This window comes from Poromitra crassiceps (genome assembly GCF_964638095.1).
Source record: "Poromitra crassiceps genome assembly, chromosome: 6".
NCBI lineage: Eukaryota > Metazoa > Chordata > Actinopteri > Beryciformes > Melamphaidae > Poromitra > Poromitra crassiceps.
This window is the reverse complement of record NC_139627.1, coordinates 3620804-3643246: the sequence shown is the minus strand read 5'-3', so window position 1 is coordinate 3643246 and position 22443 is coordinate 3620804. Positions and strand designations below refer to the sequence as shown.

At 43.4% G+C, this 22443-nt stretch overlaps 2 protein-coding genes and 2 pseudogenes across 4 annotated transcripts; 2 read left to right on the top strand and 2 right to left on the bottom strand.

Moving 5' to 3' along the window:
- Window positions 1-3270: 3270 nt before the first annotated feature.
- On the top strand, window positions 3271-11403 carry slc2a5 (solute carrier family 2 member 5; the record flags this gene model as incomplete). Its single annotated transcript, XM_083639050.1, has 12 exons — window positions 3271-3306; window positions 3442-3540; window positions 3667-3827; window positions 3931-4055; window positions 4177-4329; window positions 4450-4575; window positions 4715-4902; window positions 5282-5392; window positions 5502-5603; window positions 8783-8858; window positions 9096-9223; window positions 11179-11403. Exons 3-12 carry the CDS (start codon window positions 3670-3672, stop codon window positions 11401-11403), a joined length of 1392 nt encoding a protein of 463 aa, XP_083495176.1. The 5' UTR covers window positions 3271-3306; window positions 3442-3540; window positions 3667-3669.
- On the bottom strand, window positions 6482-6874 carry LOC310778692 (histone H2B pseudogene; annotated as a pseudogene). Its single transcript has one exon. The product of its transcript is annotated as a histone H2B pseudogene (transcript).
- Window positions 7231-7605, top strand: LOC310778691 (histone H2AX pseudogene; annotated as a pseudogene). The gene has a single exon. The product of its transcript is annotated as a histone H2AX pseudogene (transcript).
- Window positions 11404-11687: 284 nt separating the features above from the next.
- Window positions 11688-20631, bottom strand: ca6 (carbonic anhydrase VI). Its single transcript, XM_083638937.1, has 10 exons — window positions 20501-20631; window positions 18087-18266; window positions 17463-17611; window positions 15832-15927; window positions 14637-14703; window positions 14200-14357; window positions 13785-13911; window positions 13538-13621; window positions 13367-13399; window positions 11688-12555 (listed from the first exon to the last, which is right to left on the bottom strand). Exons 1-10 carry the CDS (start codon window positions 20592-20594, stop codon window positions 11936-11938), a joined length of 1608 nt encoding a protein of 535 aa, XP_083495063.1. The 5' UTR covers window positions 20595-20631; the 3' UTR covers window positions 11688-11935.
- Between the last annotated feature and the right edge of the window lie 1812 nt (window positions 20632-22443).

Here is a 22443-nt window from a genome sequence, read left to right as displayed (position 1 = left end):
GCCAAACGTACTGTTTTCTTTGAGATGAAATGTTTTCCTTCAACTTGATCTAATTTGATCTGGGCCTAAAGTAAATGATACGCAGTGCAGAGGTCGTTCTCCTGGGACCATCAGGAACATGGGGAGGAGAAGGCAATTTATGCTGATGATGATGACGTCCAAAAAAGGCTAGTAAACAGTTTTTTTGTCCTTGAGGACAGTATATATAGACACCATATGGAGAAATGACATGCACTGTCCTTGAGGACAGTATATATAGATGCCATATGGAGAAATGACACATAACGGTACCTTCATTCCTGCAGGAGTTACTCTGCTGGATTGGTTTGGAGACTGGCTGACATTGAAGCAACTTTAGCCCGTGGAAACACTTAATGGGGCTTTCTGCTCTCACCTCTCCTGCTGGCTCTCTGCCCACCTAATTCATTAACTTCGTACTTAACATAGTCCTGCTGCACGCGCTGACCGTTCACCATGCATGTTAATGGAAATCCATTATTCACAACACAGGCTGTTCATGCGGCTGTGCTGATGGCCCCTCGGACCCAGTGCCAAAACACATTAACCACCATAAAGTAGCCCCTTTCAGGACGTTTCTCCTCACTGTTTGCTAAGCAGCGTTAGACAGTGAGGAGACTAGGCCTGAAGGGGGCTACCACCAAAGGTTAGGGGACATTTATTAGGACAAAAAGCAACATCACTTGAATTGGTAGTGCAGGACAGATAGCGATGTTTATGCATATACTTATTACCTAACCCTATTATTACACAGATCCAGATGGTGGTTAATGTTTGATTCTTGGAGTTATTCATTTTCTGAATGTGGTGTGCCAGTAAAGTGCCCACTTTAGACATAGCTCACATGCTCTGAAGCCCTTCCTTGCATAGTCTATCTATTCTATACTATAGTAAGCCTATGCAGGGGGTCTTGCAGATATATAGCGCCATCTTCTGGACCAAACTTCATTATACAACGTTTGACTGCCAGGAATAGCTGAGTTTCTATTTGCAATGTCAATACAGTCGACTGGCTCCATCCAGAACTAGAACACACTGTCAGCTGTCATCCCACACTCATGATCCACTCCTGGTTCTGTTCTGTTCAAAACATATTTTTGTTTTGGTGATATCCACAGGTCATAGTTTACCCTGCTCTATTTCACTGGTTACAGTTAATACTTTACAATACTGTAGGCCAGAGGTTCTCAAATGTTTTTCAGCCAAGGACCCAAGCTAGAAAATATACCGAGGACCCCCTCATTCTGAAGTGTGATTTTGAGCTAAGCTTAATTGTTTCCACGGTAACGTGCTTGACTTTTAAATTGATAGGTTTGTTAGATTAGAATGTAATCCATGAACCATTTTAGATTAACGCATAAAATATTTTACGTTGAACTATGAAGCTTTTGCAAAACAAAACGTTTTTATTTTTATTTTCCTGAAAACTTTTCGCGGACCCCTTGCAAAGTGCCACGGACCCCCATTTGAGAACCAATGCTGTAGGCTACACAAAATTTAGAGTGACCTACTGGGTGATGTGAAAGAGAACTTTCACTTTAATCATTGTACATCACTAGGGAACTACTGAGGAACCAACGGTTAATGTTCACTTTGTGAATAGAGTAGCCATTAGTTAATCATAGTTAACGATTAGTTAATTAAGAAATGAGTGTGGGAACTAATGCGGAACTAATCTAACTAGGAACTGCTACTAACTTAGGAACTAATACTAATCATTAGTTGTCAGTTCTTGTAAAGTGTTGCCATAGCTACATATCTGTAGTACACCAACATTTTTCATTTTCTTTAAGTTATCGTGTGATGTTTTGCTCTGAGCCTTGTTCTGAAGTGTCAATGCCGTCATTATATTCACTGTGTGTGCCTACTAGCAGTAACCTTGCAAGCAAGCTGGGTTTGTGGAAAACAAACAATAGCGCCCCCATCTGGCAATGTCAGGTTACACTAGCAGTACTGCAGCTATCAACTCGCAGATCTGGATGTTCTTGTTGCAGTAGTGGGGTGGCTGTAGCAAACACAACATGCAGCTTTGAGATCAAACAGCCCCAGGGCCGTCATAATGACAAGCAGACAGAAATTTCACAAGGATCAACATGCAAACTGACTGTTTCATGTTAGGTCTTATCTGCTCTTGTGTCGTCACTTTGTAATAAAACGTCTTCGGTGTTGCAGCCCTCAGTTGGAGGAGTACTAAAGATACTAATCTCTCTATCATTTTTGATGTTGATAACATTTATAACTTCAGCACTTTCCTGGCACCTGTAGACCTTATCAATTGAACCTGCCACTTTACCCGACGGTATAGTGTAATAAAAGCATCAACTATCAATACTCAGCACATGGTGTGAGTATTTATATTCGCGGAAGTTGTTCCAACAGCAAAGTCAACAACATGAAAATGATACTTCTACGCTCTCGAAGATATGATTGACTTTTATTGTTCCATTGAGGAAATTTGTCTTGGTGTCACTTAATAAAAACATCAGTTCCATACATAGCATATTTCATAATAAAAACATACAAATTCCTAGATGCCAATAAATTTATATTGCACACAGCAACTATAGCCGCTCACTACACTTCTATTAAGAATGTAATAGTTGAGCAGTAAAGTGAAGCGGTTGAGTTTACAGCAAGACACTCCAGAGCAGGGATACTCAACTTGCTTTGCCCGGGGGCCACTTTCGTGAAATGATAGAAGGCCAGGGGCCAGTTAATAAACAAACAATGTACATTTTTCCGTAGCGGATTGTAGGTTTTTGGGGTGTCAGCTGGAGTTTAGTCTGACAATGTTGTTCACACCGGATAGTTAGTTAGGTTAAGTTACAGTAGTTAGGCTAAGTACATACAGTACATAAGTGCCTGGGTAGCGAGCAGACGGCAGTATTTGACAATTTAGCAGCTAAATCATAGATTATTGAAAGATATTCCATATTCCAGACTGAAATGCTATAACAGAAGTGGAGTATTGGCCAGAATGACATGAACATTTGGACACTTATTCAGCAGGTATCTTGCATGTTGCCTTCAAGTGCACTGTAATTTATTTAAATTTATTTTTTTGCAATTCCATCGCGGGCCACACAGGGGGCGCCCACGGGCCGCATGTGGCCCGCGGGCCGCACGTTGAGTATCACTGCTCCAGAGGGTAGGAGCTGATCTCATGTCCAAAGGGCAGCTGGAATGCAGAGTGCACTGCTGTTACTGTAGAAAGTGACAACAACAGGATCAAGCACAGCCATGACGGAGAAGAATGAGGAGCGGGGGACGCCTGTGGAGAGGAAAGGGGTGAGTTAGAAATCATCATCGCAACATGATGATGACATTTCTATTCTGTCTATGTTGTGACAGTGTAATCGTGTAACCATGACAGATGATGTCATAAGAAGAGATTTTAAAATGTGCACTGAATGTCCCTGGCAGAGATTAACTGCTGTCCTGGCATTGGCAACACTCATATCTGCATTTGGTTCATCCTTCCAATATGGCTACAATGTGGCTGCGGTCAACTCTCCAGCACCGGTAACCAGAGTTTTATTAATTGTATGATTTCAGTAATTATAGTGTATATAGGGTGTGTAGTGGACATATCATGGCTCCAATGTATAAAATATCCAATGATGATGACATCCTTGTTTTGTCCTGCAGTTCATGCAGCAGTTCTATAACTCCACCTACTTGGAGCGTCATGGCCGACCAATGGAGGAGAACTTCCTGACTCTGCTGTGGTCTCTGTCTGTGTCCATGTACCCGCTAGGAGGCCTCGTTGGCTCTCTGATGGTTGCCCCTCTGGTCAACAAGCTGGGGAGGTAATAATACTGCACTGTATCACGTCAGATTTACGCCCAATAAAAAGGGTGTGGTTGTTTATGTTTGACGTGACTTGATGTGAATCAATCGCACGCACGGCAGGAAGGGCACGCTCCTCTTCAACAACATCTTCTCAATCGTTCCAGCTGTGATGATGGGAGTGAGTGAGATTGCCAAATCCTATGAGATCATCATTGTGGCTAGGATCATAGTGGGCATCTGTGCAGGTGAGGTGGTCAGAAGAACCAATGCGTTCAACTCTTCAAGTAATCCAGACTAGGCACAACAGGAAGTAGTTGAACTACAGTCATGAATGCCTCTAAAGTTGTTCTACTGCACCGTCTGCAGGTCTGTCATCCAATGTGGTGCCAATGTATTTGGGCGAACTCTCGCCGAAGAACCTGAGGGGAGCGATTGGCATCATACCACAGCTCTTCATCACCATTGGCATCCTCAGTGCCCAGGTGCTGGGCATCAGGAACATCCTGGGCAACAGCACAGGTAGTGACTGGAAGAAACAGCTGACATCCATTCACTTGACAGGTGTTTTAGGAGATCTGGGAGAGTAGGAGATCTTTGGATGGGTCAAAATAGGTGTCTCTGTCTGTTCCCTCTATCCAGGCTGGACCCTCATGCTGGGTCTGACCGGTATCCCTGCCCTAATAGAGCTACTGCTGCTGCCCTTCTTCCCAGAAAGCCCCAGGTACATGCTGATCCAGAGAGGAGACGAGAAGACCGCGAGGAAAGGTGAGACGACAAAACATGGCCTCACCTGAGAGAAAAAGAGAGACAGAGGCAGAGAGAGAGCGGTCGGTTGAATACATACTAAATAGTAGCAGAGCGAGAGACTGATGGACCCGTATTCTGATGTCTCCGACCTCCTTAGCGCTCCAGCGCCTGCGCGGCTGGGAGGACGTGGACGAGGAGCTGTCGGAGATGCGTCTGGAGGACCAGTCGGAGAGGGCCGAGGGTCGCCTGTCCGTCGGCACCTTGCTGTCCCAGCGCTCCCTCCGCTGGCAGCTGGTCTCCATCATCATCATGAACATGGGCCAGCAGCTGTCAGGGGTCAACGCGGTGAGACGCGTTGACCCCTGACCCTGACCCACAGTATATAGCCCACACCAGGTTTCAGCTACAGCGCCAGATAAGATAGCCTTGCTTAAATATGAAGCTGATGTTTAACAGAAAGTCAGGTTTTCTTACAGTCCACCAGAACATCTGAACATCTGAACCTGATGCTGCATCAGGATACAAAACAAAAGTTATTTTCACCGCTTTGGCTTCATTCGTTCCCTGACTTATGTACAATATTGAGGCCCGATGATAGATATAACCCTCCCATTGGTAGTCTAGTTTAATTATTAATGATTAATTATTATTTATTTATATACTGTATGTCTCCACTATTTCTATAATCATCACACTGCCTCTCTCTCGCTCCCTCCCTTGTCAGATCTATTACTATGCAGATAGCATCTATGGCTCTGCAGGAGTCAAGCAGAACGACATCCAGTATGTCACAGTGGGAACAGGAGCAGTGAACGTCTGCATGACCATAGCTGCTGTAAGTAGCCTACAGTTTCAAAATGGTGAATAAAAATTCAAACCTCTGAGAGGGAAGGGGTTATTTTGCACCTGATAGTTTTGTCATAACAGTGAGTTTGTAATCCCAGGTCTTCATAGTGGAGGCCTCAGGACGGCGGCTGCTCCTCCTCATTGGTTTTGGCATCTGCTGCGGAGCGTGTATACTGCTCACCATAGCGCTCAACTTCCAGGTACCATGTGAGAGCTACAGTGAAACTCACACCATGTTACTCTTCTACCCTCTAGTGGCTGTTTATCACACAGCAATAAGAATAATTATGTGCATTGGGTAACATGACTATAGACGACATAACTGTGCTCCTCCATCCCTTTAATCTCACCTGGATACAAAATAATTAATAATTTAATAATAATTGATTGCATTGATATAGCGCCTTTCTAGATACTCAAAGCGCTTCACATATCAGGGCAGGGAGGAAACAACGCAACCACCACCGATGTGTAGCACCCACCTGGGTGATGCACGGCACCCAGTTTGCACTCACCACATATCAGCTATCATGGTGAAGAGTTGAGGACTGATTCAAGATTCAAGATGATTTTAATTATTTTAATAGCCATAGTAAGTAAACATGTTACAAAGAATTTGTCTTTGTGCAGTATGCAGCGCAGCCATCACTGCAATACAGAACATGGAGCAGACAGAAAGACAATCTTCAAATGATAAATGATAACATGCAAAGTAACAAAACTTTAAAGTGGCATAAAGTGGAGTCCATGGAAATGTCAGTGTAATAAGTCCATGTAAAATGTCCAGTAAGTCCGTAAGTGATGTATAATGGGGGGGGGGGGGGGGGGGGGGGGGTGGTGTCCGTAGGAGAATGTCCATGTAAAAATGACCCATGTAAAAGTCTATGTGATGTCAAGTAGTCGTTTAAGTGTCTGTGGGATAATGTCCATTTGGGGGGTTGCAGAGATGGTCTCGGTTGAAAGGACTAATCAAGTCAGACACTGCTTAGCTTCCCCAGCGAGCCAATGATGCTGGAGCCATGGTGCCGTTGAAGTAGTCTGTGGCCCTTAAAAGGACCTTTGGTGAAGCTCGAGCAGGTTACTTGGAGCTGGTGTACTTGGTGATGGCCTTGGTGCCCTCGGACACGGCATGCTTGGCCAGCTGACCAGGCAGCAGGAGACGCACGGCGGTCTGGACCTCCCTGGAGGTGATGGTGCGGCGCTTGTTGTAGTGAATCAGATGAGATGCCTCCCCGGCGATGCGCTCAAAGATGTCATTGACGAACGAGTTCATGACGCCCATGGCCTTGGAGGAGATGCCGGTGACGGGGTGGACCTGCTTCAGCACCTTGTACACGTAGATGCCATAGCTCTCCTTCCTGGTCCTTCTGCGCTTCTTGCCAATCCTTGATGCCCTTGCCCTTGCAGTCTTCTTGGTCCTCCTGACTTTCTTGGAGCCCTTCCTGCGCACTGACTTCATTCGTTTCACCATGATGAGATCTCAATACATTACAAGGAAACAGAACCTCTATTTATAGGCGATCACCAATGACACCAATTCTTGAGTGACATCACTGATGACATCACTATGCATAGACATTGTGACATCATCAGTGGCATCATCAGTGATGTCATAAATCACTGATGATGTCATACCCACTGATGATGTCATAGACATTGACATTGTGATATCCTCATTGAAGAACTCAGTCAGCTTTCCGAGTGATGTCACTCAAGCAATTGTGATGTCATCAGTGAGTGATGTCAGAGTGACATCATTGATGACATCAGCTCAGAGGACATACAGTATAAGCCAGGGTTTTCCTTGTGCTATAGAAAAACTTCACAATGAGTGGCAGGGGAAAAACCTTCAGAAAGAATCGCACCAATGCAAAGAGCCGGTCGTCTCGTGCTGGTCTCCAGTTCCCAGTGGGCCGTGTCCACAGGCTGCTGCGCAAAGGAAACTATGCCCAGCGTATCGGTGCTGGAGCCCCCGTCTACCTGGCGGCGGTGCTCGAGTACCTGACCGCTGAGATCCTGGAGTTGGCTGGGAACGCTGCCCGCGACAACAAGAAGACCCGCATCATCCCCCGTCACCTGCAGCTGGCCATCCGCAACGACGAGGAGCTCAACAGGCTGCTGGGCGGAGTCACCATCGCTCAGGGCGGCGTGCTGCCCAACATCCAGGTGGCGCTGCTCCCCAAGAGCGAGAAGGCCACCTAGAAGTTCTCCTTAATGCAGTTGTATGATGTCAACCATCACCATTTTCAAAGGCTTATGGGTTCTGATGTCTGACCTCATTTTTGCTGTCATTTCAATAAAGATTAAGTTCACTTGTAACAATGTGTTTCAAGTTTTGGACTTTAAACTTGGGCATTACAGCAGCCAGTTGATGGCACTCGGTAGAGTGCATACCTCCCCCAACCATTCTACGTTACGTGAATCTGTTTGGAGGAACTTAGGTGCTTTTTGTGATTGGCTATGCCCATTACCACACCCCCTTTTGGCTAGTGGGCGTGGAAAGTTAATCGAAAGACCAAAAGAGTGGCCAGGTCGCCGGAAAAAAGTGGCCAGGTCGCTGATGTCGCACGTGGCCATTAGGGGCCGAGTGGCCAGGTCACCGATGATGTCATACGTGGTTCACTGGTAAGAATGTTTCAAGTTTTGTACTTTATTCATTCCCGAAGGGAAATTAGGGCATTACAGCACCAACTAGAGGGCACTCGGTAGAGTGCATACCTCCCCCAACCATTCTACAAAGGTTTGTGGTGTTACGTGAGTCCGTTTGGAGCTCATGTGGCTTTTTGTGATTGGCTATGTCCATTACCACACCCCCTTTTGGCCAGTGGCCGTGGAAAGTTAGTCAGTTCTTCCTTGGCTCATGACCACCCTTCTAAAGGGGCCGATGTGGATCAGGTATAGGGCGGGTCGTCCACCAATGGTCGGTGGTTTGATCCCCGGCTTCCTCCAGTCCGCATGTCGAAGTGTCCTTGGATAAGATACTGAACCGCAAATTTGCTCGCGATGGTTGTGCCAGCGCCCTGTCTCTGCCCTGGGGCATTGGGGAGATTGATTACTCGTGAGACCAGAGGGAAGAGCACCTCCTACAGGTCCTTCAACACCACTTGCAGCAACAGTCTCCCATCCGAGTAGTATCCTAGCCAGACGACCTGCTTAGCTTCCCCAGGAAAGCCAGTAATGTAGTGCAGGAGGCCACTGGCGCTGACCAATTTGACTGGGATCACGCCATTTTAAACAACCACTTTAAACAACACCGCGGTTTTAAACATGTGCCTGCCGATAGGAAAATGTATCATGTTGTTGCATGTTTGTGACTGTTTGAACGAAACCTCATCAAAACAATTGCTTGATAATAGCGTGTGTTGGTCTGTGTTGACAGGAGAGCGTGCCCTGGATGCCCTACATCAGCATAGCCTGCGTCATCATCTACGTCATAGGACATGCCATAGGACCCAGTAAGGCTGGCCGACCCAACGGGTGTTTATCCACACACTGATGTACAACAGGCTGCTCCATTAGCTGAAGTGTTGTTTGGATGTGACTAGACACGTAATGATAGATGTTGAGAAACTCCAACCCAGTTGTTTTGAGATGGGAGCTTCTTCTGCGTAACCCGGAAGAGTGATGATGATGATGATGTGTCTGCTGCGGTGTTTTGGTTGTGGTTAACCCCTCATGTGTGTGTGTTCCAGGTCCCATCCCTTACGTAGTGACCACCGAGATGTTCAGGCAGTCGTCCAGGCCAGCCGCCTTCATGGTAGCGGGGTCTGTCCACTGGCTGTCCAACTTCATCGTCGGCCTGGTCTTTCCCTTCCTGGAGGTCTGGTCACACAACTTCTTGTCGCGCTTTCATTATTTAAAAAATGCAACTGCTTACATTTTCCCAGTGTAATCAGAAACATAATCCTTTGACGTAATCAGGCTCCTTCATGTAGCCACATCATCATTCTGTTATTATTGGATCAGTTTACTACAGAAGGTCACACTTTTAGTGGTTGATACTCAACTTGCTATCAAGTGACGACAAAATGTCACTAAAGGTTAAGTGAACCTTTATTGAACATCTACTTTTTCTCACTTGATAGCTGAGTATCAACACTGCATTATTCAAATAAAGTGTTACCATAGAATGTATTAAAGATGAAGTTAAATCAGGCTGCATCATGTTACATGTTGATTGATAAAAAGACTGAAGGAGATGAGCTCAGCTGAATTCAAATTATGTAGTAAGTCCCTCTTTTACAGGGCTTGGTCATCAAACAAGGGGAAAAAGATAGTGCACTCCAAAACACCAAGGCATTGGCAACCAATATGGTCAATGGTAAATGGCCTGCATTTATAGTGCTTTTATCCAAAGCGCTTTACAATGAGTAGGTAGGTAGGCTACAATACATTCACCCATTCACACACACATTCATACACCGATGGTGGCAAGCTACCATGCATGGTGCTGGCACAGCCATCCGGAGCAGTTTATATATACAATATATATATATATATATATATATATATATATATATATATATATATATATATATATATATCACTTCCGGGAGTACACTGTGTGCTGCCCTCTTGATGTGATTGATTACAGTGCACTTAAAGCAGCATTAATGGGAGCACGTGACTTGTACGATTGTGGAAAATTAAAATTGCATTATGTGAATCTGATTATACATGATTAATTATGCAGCCCCACTTCACACGCCAACGTGAAGAGGTGATGAGCAATTTGGATGACTGTTCTTATATTTTCCGAACCTATATCAGTCAATGATATATATATATATATATATATATATATATATATATATAAACTGCTCCAGATGGCTGTAAACTCCCGGAAGTGATGTCATCAGTGATGGCACTTGCATTGTGACATCACTGATGATGTCATAGGCATTGTGACATCATATACTGTATATATCATCATAATCATATATATACATATAATTGCCCTCATGACATCACAACCCAGTGTCACAATGCACGATTGCCCAAGTGCCATCACTGATGACATCATTCCCGGGACAAAATTGAAACAGAGAACATTGCACAACGTGCTCCCTTATATATATGCCACACACACACACACACACACACACACGCGCGCGCATAGTGAGAGTGTCTTGGCTTTGGTTTTGCCTTGGAGCGCACAAGGCAAAAATGTCAAATGATGTTTGGATCTAGCCTGGGTCCAGAGCCTCGAATCCGCCCACTCCACGGAGTTGAGTTTGCTGCTGAAGATGGAAATGAGTGTACGAGTTGACAATTCAGTCTGAATATCAGGCTAGTTTTGATCTCTAGTTCTCTATCTCTGATAGATCACAGTTGCTATATTTGCAATCACATTAGCTACATGTAATCCTCTACTACCACCAAGCTCTGTTCTTACTCTTACCAAGGAGAACTAGCCAGTTTTGTCTAGCTTGTTAAAGAATTTGTCACTGGTTATTGGGAGCAGTTTTTTTCGTCATGTTGGGCTTTTTAATGGACAGATGCCAACAATGGTGTAACCTTAGCAAGAGATCAACATAAACATCTCTATCAAGTCTTCATCTGCAGCCCAAAGAAGCAAACAGGAGGAGGTTGTGTATGATGGAAATGGTGATGTTTAAGTAACAGAAACCACATTTCTGGGAAAAGCATTCCAATAAGAGCACATGACACCACCCTTCACCTTGACTTGGTGTTTATGTCCCCAAACGCTTTCTGGCTACTTTAGAAGGTTTCATTAAGAACAGGCTGATCCAATTTCCTCCCCTGTTCCTCCAGAGAGGCCTGGGCTCCTACAGCTTCATCATTTTTTCCGTCGTCTGCCTGGCCACGCTGATCTACATCTGGCTGGTGGTCCCAGAGACCAAGAACAAGACCTTCCTGGAGATTAGCCAGATGTTCGCCAAGAGGAATCAAGTGGAGATCAAACTGGGCGACGGGGACGTGCCCCTTAAAGAGAGCAGAGACAGCCTGGAGGATCCACTGAAGGTCACCGCCTTCTGAGGAAACATGAAAGCATTCAGAGGAGAGGAAGTCTCTCCAGGGGGAGATTGTAATCGACTGGAAATGGTTTGATTTAGTCTCCATTTGTTACATCAATATCGACACACACTCTTTTTATCGTTTGTTGTGTTGTGTGTCTGCTATAAAAGACCGAAGAGTCTTGTATACATTTCTGTACAGACTATAGGGATACTGTGTGGTTTACACAGTAAATAAATGCCACTACAATCATTCAAACCTTAAACAGGTGTTGGTGGGTGCTTAAATTAAACCAACAATTCACTTTATAGGGTTTTATTGATGATACAAAAATACAGTGCAATGCTGTGATAGATATTGCTTCACTGCTGTTGTGCATTAAATATTGACTTACAGATGTCTCAGAGATATTTGTTATCCTTCATTTCATACTCAACACACATTTTCCATCACTGCCATCAGCACTGATATTTTGGTATAGATTCATCAATATCTTTCTCAAATCCACATCTCCAGCTAAATCGGCATGCCAACGCTCATATAAACAGAGCCACTATGGACATCTGTAGTCACTCTCCAGCTGGACCCCTCCATACAGGCTGAGCTGTGTGACCCCCCAGCTGAACACGTTGCCCATCACCGTGCCGTTCTTCTCGCAGGACATCTGCTCGCGGATGTCCGCCGTCGTCAGCACGTAGTCCCACACGTTGATGTCCGTCATCTTACCCACGAAGGCGTCCGAGTCAGAGATGCCCAAGAAGCCGTCCTGGTCTTTGCCCAGGATGAACACCCCACCGGGGCTGACCGTGTGACCGCCTCTCAGGTACTGCACCTCCCCCACCATGCCGTTGATCCACAGCTCCGCCCCTCCGTTGTGAGATGACCAGGTGACGCAGTAGTTGGCCCACTCAAGTGACCTGAAGCTGTGCGGCAGGTTGACGAACTCGTTGTTGATCCAGAGGCCCACCTCGTAGCCGACGGTGATCATCAGCTCGTTCTCGTTGCCCGCACTGGAGTAGGAGAGCACAGTGTGGATGCCGCCGGGCTGAGGATGGACGTGCATGCAGACGGTGAAGGAGCTAAGGTCCATGGCGTGGTTCAGGCGAGCCATCGCATAGCTGCCAGCATTCCTCTCTGCGAAGTGGAGCACCAGGGGGAACAGAACGCGTGGATCTGAGGAAGACAGGAAAGCTAAATTGCGTGGGACTGCATAGATAGAAAATACCACTTCCTACACATTTTTCTGTATTTTTGCTATTGTTCACATATTTTTAGAATAAACCAGAGATGGGGACTTGGACTTGAGTCGCACTTAAGTCACACACACAGTGACTTTAGACTTGAGACTCATCCTTAAAGACTTGAGACTTGAGGTTTGGGACTTGTGAACAATATATATATTTTTTTTTTTGGTGCATTAACCTTAAGGAAATGTTTACTAATGTCATCCAATCAATGCTGATACTGTATGTCAATAGGTAAAGGAGTGATGATAATGCAGTACATGCTTTGAATTCCTTAGTTTTAGCTATGCAGTGTTATAAGCAGACCGGATGGCATGCAGCAGATGATAGAATGCTCATAAGAGACGTGAGACTTGACTTGGACTTGTGACCAAAGATTTGAGACTTGACTTGGACTTGCCCCTCAAAGACTTGAGACTTGACTTGGACTTGAGCTCAAAGACTTGAGACTTGACTTGGACTTGCAAAAAATCACTTGTGAGCATCTCTGTAGCAAACACATCAAAACCCTTAAATAACATGAATGGAATTTATGCAGTGACCAAAAAACTGTTCAAATAAAAACAATCTTTAGCTTCTTTAAAGTAGCCGTCCTTTGACTTTGGAGAGAAATTCATACACAGGCATCAACTTCAATATTTATATTTGTCAAAGAAGTTCAGCTATTTAAGCACAAGAGCTTTAACATAGGCCTGATGAAAAATATGGAAAAAAGATCACACTGAAAAGTAACCACTCACCATGTCTGGAAGTCCTGGAGTCACGAGCTCCACCTAAAGGGAGCAAGAAGAGAAATAAGGAGAAAAACTATCAGCTGATTGATTCTGCAGAGTAGATACATATGGAGGACGGTTCATTGCATATTCAGCCATCCGTTGCCGTTTCCAGGATATAGCACACAGTCCACTTACTTGAATGTATGTGCTTCCCCAGAGAAGTTATCAGACCCTCAATCCTCAGCAGTTTGGATTCAATTTCATCTTGCCGACAAAATGCTGAGAAGAAACGGGATGAATGAAAGATGGCCTCTCAGCTACTTATTTGGAAAAAGGCGATTGACATCAAGGACCAGGCCTTTTATAAGTGCTGCAGCTCACATCCAAAGATATTGTGTCATATGAGTTTTGTAAGTACACAAAGTTACAACAGGCTACGTACTTCCTTTCCCGAGGCGCGGCAGGAAGGACGACTCCACCACCCGGTCGTTCAGAGGCTGAGCCATGCGGTAGTCATTCCACAGGGTCTTGTTGTCGTAGTCCATCAGCGTACTCTCCAACTTCTTGATCTGAACACAATGGAGGAGATGAGAAACACGTGACCCCGTGCCACCACCATCACCGGCCCACTTCACGTGCAAACAAAAGCAAAACAAGAAATAACCGCCTCACAGTACCGCCAACAAGTCAAGTTGCAGTCCACATCCATCAACAACATGGCTATTCGTTTTTAAAATGGAAAATGGTCCTACCCCTACCCGTCCCGTACCCTACCCCTAAACCACCCACATTCCCCTGGCCACACGCCCCCTACCCACCCCTTGAAAACCATTGATTGAGCAGATGTGTGCTGTTACCTGGGTGTGGGACAGAGTGATGGGCGTATCGAACACAGTCCAGAGGATGCTCTCGTAGCAGGGCGGCGTGGTGAGGGAACCCTGGTATCTGAAGAAATGGTTGAGGTTCTCCGGAAGCATGTCGCGCACATTCAGGCTGGATATGTTCATGGCCTGACCTGGAGGGATTGCGTTAGTCATGTCGGACTCACAAAGGAAAGGCGGCTCATGAAGCTTCAGTAGTCAATAGACCCTTTTCACAGCCGTCATTTTGTGTCTAAAAGGCAGGATAAACAAGCAACTCACTAATTAGGGCCCCAGCACTGGAACACCTAAATGGACTGGAAGTTGGAAACCCTAATTAATGTTTTGCTACACCAGTGTTTATCCTGCCTTGTATAGACACAAAATGGCCATCGTGTGAAAAGGGTCTATTCCAACATAATAGAGCAACTCACCTACATACTTGATTTTGGCCAGGCTGTTGATGAAATCGCTATAGTAGGTGTTCTCAAAATGCCCATCCTGAAAATATAGCAAAAAATAAGTCAAACACTGACAAGCTAAAAGGTTCCCGTCAAATCAGAAGACTTTAATTCTGCTAAAGAGCACTGGATGAGAAAGCGAGAAAGTGCACCAATAAGCGGCCGTGCACATAGTATTGCACCGTGTATTTGAGCTGCCAGCGCCTTTCTGCAATTCATTCTCTATGGCAGTGATACTCAACTTGCGGCCCGCGGGCGTATGTGGCCCGCGATGGAATTGCAACAACAACAACAACAACAGTGCACCTGAACGCAACATGCAAGATACCCGCTGAATAAGTGTCCAAATGTTCATGTCATTCTGGCCAATACTCCACTTCTGTTATAGCATTTCAGTCTGGAATATGGAATATCTTTCAATAATCTATGATTTAGCTGCTAAATTGTCAAATACCGCCGTCTGCTCACTACCCAGGCACTTATGTCCTATGTACTTAACCTAACTAATTTAACCTAACTAACTATCCGGTGTGCACAAGATTGTCAGACTAAACTCTGGCTGACACCCCAAAAACCTACAATCTGCTACAGAAAAATGTATATTGTTTGTTTACTGGCCCCCTGGCCTTCTGGCCTTCTATCATTTCACAAAAGTGGCCCCCGGGCAAAGCAAGTTGAGTATCCCTGCTCTCTGGTAATACACACGTCCTACAGTATGTGTGCACGGCCCCTAACTCTGCCTGGGCCTCACTACACTACACTGCTATCATGGTGGATGCCTGCATAGTGTTGCTACAGCGATGACCTCTCGCGGCAGAAAGCCACTGACTGCCCGAGACCCTGCCTGGACATTCCTCTGGAAACAAACAGTCATTCAACACGCCGACACGCAACCGCAACTCAATAGAGCCTTTTACCAACCAGGGTGACCGACAATCACGGCATCATACACTGGGAAAGGTCACGAGGTCATTTGGCAACTCGTCCATGTTCACCACCACCACAAAGCTTTTTGTGTCACTTACAAGTTCATCTTACGACCATTCATGAAGGCCGGACATCAGAAAAGAACCCTGCTTTCCCCTGGATGCTCAGAATCCCCAGGCAGCAGTGCATGAAAGAGGGGGACGAGAAGAAAGGGAACACAGATAGTTGTGTCATACATCACCTCGTAGAAGAAGGCGAGCACTGCCAAGCCGTCTGGTTTGTCTCTGGCTTCTGTGAAGCTCTTGTACTTGTCAGAGTTGTAATGGACAACGTGGAGCTGAAAGACAAGGTGAAAATGCACAACAAGTAAGCTGCCAGATTATGCCCACTGGACTGTGTCCATGAGGTAAACTCTTTAGAGACAGGCAGGTCATCGAACCACAATATAAAATAGAAGACTTTTTAATGCAATGCTCTGCTTGACATGTGCAGCAAACATATAAACTGAGAAAATGTCCCAATCACAGGACAGATACATTTGCAGGAACTATGCTCTGAAATGGGGTAGCAGAAGGAAGGAGTTTTTCCTTGAGTTTGTTCACCTTATACAGTATGCATAAACTAATACTGATTTTCTTAACAAATTGGATTTCCAGAGTGATAGGGAAAATGTAAATCACATTAGCCTTTATTTGGACAATCACTAGTTAATATATTCATATACATTTTCATTTAACTTACACATAGTTATTGTACTTATATAGACAGACGTCATATTCAGATAACCTGTAACTTACATGTGCATCTCACACTGTGCCCTGTCACAGTGCCCTCTACAGGGTCAGAATAACAGATAGGTTGAGTCTACGGAGTAGCCTTCAAATGTGCGTCAAGACAGATATGTAATCTGATGTGTGTCCTATAAGTATCTTTGACTTCCTGTTCATTGGATGTACTGTAAGTACTGTATCCATCATTTAAGATGACTTCTGACTCCTGGCTCCATCTTTTGATCATAGGTGGTTTTCTTCAAGTGTTCACTGTTTACCTTCTGCCTGTCAATTTCCATTCTATAACACAGAGCTAGATACTCCCATGATCTGGTTATAGGACGAATCAGCGTGATGTCACTTGCCACCCAGAAACCCTGCGGCAGTTAATAGTATGAGTTGTGCCAAACAAATGTTAATATCTCAAGTAGCTCAAGAGTTTGATGTATAATATATGCATGTCGTGTTAAAGTTGTGTGAACTGTCGCCGTTTTTTAAATGTAAACAGAGTTAGCCGGCTAGAGTCAGACACTCACGCCTCGCGCCACTTGGGCTCCGTAGGGTTCTATTGCCGTTGCCACCCAGTGCCACGGTTTGTTTACCAAAATGCTGCTCGGCTGATCCCTCGTATTGTACAGGAAGGACTCAGTTAGGCAGCAATGCTTGATAGATAAACAATAAGCAGCAGCATGAGATTGTGCTGCCTGATTGTGTTGATGTCCAGTTGAATCTGATAGCTACACATCACAGATGTGTGTATAAAAACTGTCACCATTTGATGAAGCTGCACTCTGCTAGAGAGAGAATCGCAGATTTGTAATGTATAAAATGTTTATCTAATAAATTGTAGGCCTATAGCATCACTGCACTACTGCACCAGTGCTTGTATACAGAATTAGACTAGTTGTTTGCTGCCGTCTTAACCCATTGATACCTGATGCAGCATTTGCGTGTATATCCCTCATTTGTGTGTGTATCCCTATAGACGTATGACGCGGTTCGCGGTCTTAAAGGGATACACGCACAAATGCTGCATCAGGTATCAATGGCTTAAAAGGTTTCTTGCTTCCCAGAGATGAACGAAGTGTGTTTTCTGGCCCACCTCTGCCATGTAACGGATGCCATCTATCGTGTGCTCTGCGCCGCTCTCCTCCAGGTCCCAGCCGCCCCAGTGAAGGTGCATCTGGACCGCTGTGTACCGTCCTGGGAGCCCCTTGATGATCTCCATGGTGGGAGGCAGGTCGATTTGGACTGATGGAAACAGGAAACACATTCAAGCGTCTATATTTGAATTACTGAAAATTCAGTCAAAGTAAATACTGCATTTTAAAAGTAGACTATGTGTTTTCTGCCATCAGATTGCAATCAGATTGTGCTTGACCACATTAGCCTGATCTCATTTTACACCTGGCGTTAACATGCGTTTTGGGTGATCAGATTGCAAATCTGATGGCAATTTGATCACCCAAAATGGGAGTGCTCTCAATGTTCAATGTGTACACAATGCGTCCCTGACCACCTCCGGAGGTGGTTTTTGCCGATCAGATTGCAATCCGTCTTCAATGTGTCTTGGGGGCGTTTACACCTGGCATTTAAAGTGGTCAAGCACCATCTGATTGCAATCTGATGGCAGAAAACGCATGTTAATGCCAGGTGGCCTCTAAGTCTATTTTGACTTTGAACAATTTAGGTTCATCGTCCTCATCTTGCCGCCCCCATACAGTACCTGAGTGGCCGTTGTTGGACATGAGGAAGTTCCCGGCCTGCGCTTCATATCCTCGGAGCTCCAGCTGTAACATGTGGGGGTTGTGTTGGACGCTGCGCCGCTGGATGTCTATGGGAGACTGCTTCTGCCCGCCGCATGCAGGATACTTCATTGGCCAGTGCATCTGGTCCAACGCTCCCTCTATATAGTGTGGAGGAGGAGGGGGGGGCATATGAGCAGAAATCACACTACAAAAATATATCCACCAAAAACAAATCATGTCGTCTGAGTCCTAAAATCATAAAGCAGGTGGAAAAAATGCCAATGGATTGAGATCACTTCTTGTGATTTATTATATCACCATCAGGCCTATCTGACCTCTTGAACCGCATTGGAGACAAGTGAACTTATATCACCCCAATGGCAGAACTGTCAGAGCCAACTTGACCCAATTACAATATCTCACCCCAATGACAGAACTGTTGCAGAGCCAACTTGACTCAATTACACACACACACACACACACACACACACACACACACACACACACACATGCGTGCGCGCGCACACACACACACACACACACACACACACACACACACACACACACACACACACACATTTAAATACTTTTATTTGGATCTAGAGTACAGCAAATATTACAGACCCAAACATTTTAGAAGAAGGCCGCAGTACAGTACATTTATATTGAACCAGACACTGATGCATGTACTTCTTAAGCACAGGAAAAGACATTGCAGCAAGATGATGACTTAAATATAATGTATGCAAACTAACATATGTAAGCATGTTTAGCACTCAAGGATATACAAAGCATCGCCTTCTCCAGATAAAGAGACTGCCTATTATGGCTGAGATGGAGCAGTATTTTGCTACTTTTCTTTGCATCAGGCTTTAGCAGCCTGCCTAGTTGCAGTCCACGGAGCAGGAGTTTGTGGACATGCCCCAGACTCCCAAACACAAGCACAATGAGTTGACAGCTGTAGCCTAGAGTTGTAATATATTCTACCAAGGGCTGATATTTCATGAGTTTGGTTGTGAAACAGGTGTCCATGTACAGATCAAAAGAGCAGGCGATTTCAATGATGGTGACTGACTTTCTGCTTTCATTGATGAAAACAATGTCTGGGGTATTTGGGATATTGTGCAGTGTGTTGTTGTCGGTGGTGTTGTGATTGAACCAGTCCAGTTTGACAGTGCTGTGTTTGTGCATTTGTGTTGTATTGTCCTGTACTTCTCTGATGCTGTTTGACACCAGATCCACCAGGCGGTCGTGTCTGCTTATGTAAAGTCCTTTGTATTGGCTGCAGCCGTTTAGGATATGTGCTATTGTCTCTTTGTCACGGGGGGTTGGGTGTAGGATACAGTGTGGGTCATGTGTTGATGGATACCAGGTTGCCAGGTTATATTTTGTTGGTAGGACTTGTAGACGGGCCTTGATGGTGAAGATGAGAATGTCCTCACCTATGCTGTTATTGGAGAAGATGGAATGTGACAATGCCAATGGATTGAGATCACTTCTTGTAATTTATTATATCACCATCAGGCCTATCTGACCTCTTGAACCACATTGGAGACAAGTGAACTTATATCACCCCAGTGGCAGAACTGTCAGAGCCAACTTGACCCAATTACAATATCTCACCCCAATGACAGAACTGTTGCAGAGCCAACTTGACTCAATTACACACACACACACACACACACACACACACACACACACATGCGTGCGCGCACACACACACACACACACACACACACACACACACACACACATGCGTGCGCGCGCACACACACACACACACACACACACACACACACACACACAGACTATTCGCTCTCACATATCTATGCTATTTGATTTGTGGCCATCAGTAAATAATTGCCTATAGGTCTAATTGTTCTCTGTCTTCACAGCCCCTTGATGTGATCAAAATCTGCTATCTGAAATATGTTGTCAAGCAGGTCACTCAAAGCCCAGAAGCCAAATGAATCCTGTAGACAAATAACTAGAGAAGAATGAAAAAACTTGAAAAATATATGAAAATGATGGTGAGGCTTTTAGCTATTTTACTCTCCTGCTTCTCTCTTTTGTTATTTAAAAGTAAAGGAAACCAAAACGTCTTTATCTTTATTGTTTATTTGAGCAGGGACAGTACACAATAAATATATTGCACCAGAAATAGCTAAAAGCTCATTTGCATCTGTAGTCCCATGAAAGTGTGCTGTAGTGTCATCAAAATATCTCATTGGTTGGCAGAAGTGATGCATTTGAATAAACTATTTGATCCATTTTTGCCATATTATTTTGCTATACATTTATTTGAACGCAGCCTACTCACTTGAGGTTACTCATAACAAATTTGATTAAAAAAAAAACTGCCTAACACAAATAATACAATAAAAAAGCTTACCTGTGTATGTCCAATGAATGCCATCATGCGGTATGTTCCCAGCACTGACAACACAGAGCAAAACGGCAGAGGCAAATAGAGAGAACAGCTCCATTGCAAATGGAAATGCCTTTACTTGTGACTTAGGACTCTCACTTCGCAGAGGTTTTTCTCTCCAAACTCCAGATGCAAGTGAGGGAGGTGTGTTACTGAAAGCCCTCCTCTTCCCAGCAGCTCGCTGTGCCGAGGGAGAGAGCAGCTCTGAACAGTTGTAACTCCCCTTACTTTGTCTTTGAATAAGGAGGTGTGTGTGCAAATTGATATCGGTGAGATGTCTGTGAGATAGTGGGAAATCCCTGCAGGTTATTCGTTCCACTGTTTCAGACCTATTTAGTGTTACTATTTTATTTTATTTTATTCATTTATTTATTTATTTATTTATTTATTTATTTATTTATTTATTTATTTATTTATTTATTTATGTATGTATGTATGTATGTATGTATGTATGTACAGTATGTATGTATGTATGTATGTATGTATTTATTTATTTATTTATTTATTTATTTATTTATTTATTTATTTATGTATGTATGTATGTATGTATGTATGTATGTATGTATGTATGTATGTATGTATGTATGTATGTATGTATGTATTTATTTATTTATTTATTTATTTATTTATTTATTTATTTATTTATGTATGTATGTATGTATGTATGTATGTATGTATGTATGTATGTATGTATGTATGTATGTATGTATGTATGTATGTATGTATTTATTTATTTATTTATTTATTTATTTATTTATTTATTTATGTATGTATGTATGTATGTATGTATGTATGTATGTATGTATGTATGTATGTATGTATGTATGTATGTATGTATGTATTTATTTATTTATTTATTTATTTATTTATTTATTTATGTATGTATGTATGTATGTATGTATGTATGTATGTATGTATGTATGTATGTATGTATGTATGTATGTATTTATTTATTTATTTATTTATTTATTTATTTATGTATGTATGTATGTATGTATGTATGTATGTATGTATGTACAGTATGTATGTATGTATGTATGTATGTATTTATTTATTTATTTATTTATTTATTTATTTATTTATTTATGTATGTATGTATGTATGTATGTATGTATGTATGTATGTATTTATTTATTTATTTATTTATTTATTTATTTATGTATGTATGTATGTATGTATGTATGTATGTATGTATGTATGTATGTATGTATGTATGTATGTATGTATGTATGTATGTATGTATGTATTTATTTATTTATTTATTTATTTATTTATTTATTTATTTATTTATTTATTTGGGGGGTGCTTTATACAGTAGAGTTAACTAGCCTTTTTCCATTATAATCTATATAAGTTTGGACAATTACTGTATACTTTTCATTTCATTTTCATTTACAGTATTAGTTTATTTCACAGGGACAATGCACACCAATCAACAGTAAAACTGTAAGTGAGCCAGAGTTAGCCTGGACGGCTAGTTTCCATCTGCTGTCCCTGGTCAGATGTTGCAAGGCAGCCTTATATCCCGGTACATCTATTGCAGCAGATGGTGAGTTACTATATGTAACCAGGTCTCTGAGAGAAGGTGATATTGCTCATGTCAAGTCAACTTTATTTATTTATATTTATTTATTATATTTATGTCCCCAGGCCGCGCGTCTCCACTTGTTTGTTGGCCCACTCCATTGTCTGGTGGACGTCTCCCGATAGTAACAGGCAAAGAATAATGATAAGATTATCCATACATTTTGGCATGCAAACTCATTCTTGTGTATCCAACAACAACAACATGGTCTTCTTAACACTATTTCTTAATACTTTAATAAGTGCGTCATGTAGGCCTATTCATTGCGTTCTCCTAAAGGGAGTAGCTGACTCACTGGTGATAATCCAAACTGTTTATCTCC

Bases quoted from the DNA above. Each gene is read 5' to 3' on its own strand.
- ca6 (XM_083638937.1), bottom strand. From the start codon at position 20,594: ATGGAGCTGTTCTCTCTATTTGCCTCTGCCGTTTTGCTCTGTGTTGTC. The intron at 14,358-14,636 runs GTGAGTTGCTCT...CAATCCCTCCAG, and splicing joins GGCCAAAATCAAGTATGTAG to GTCAGGCCATGAACATATCC. The intron at 12,556-13,366 runs GTGAGTGGTTAC...TGTCTTCCTCAG, and splicing joins CTCCAGGACTTCCAGACATG to ATCCACGCGTTCTGTTCCCC.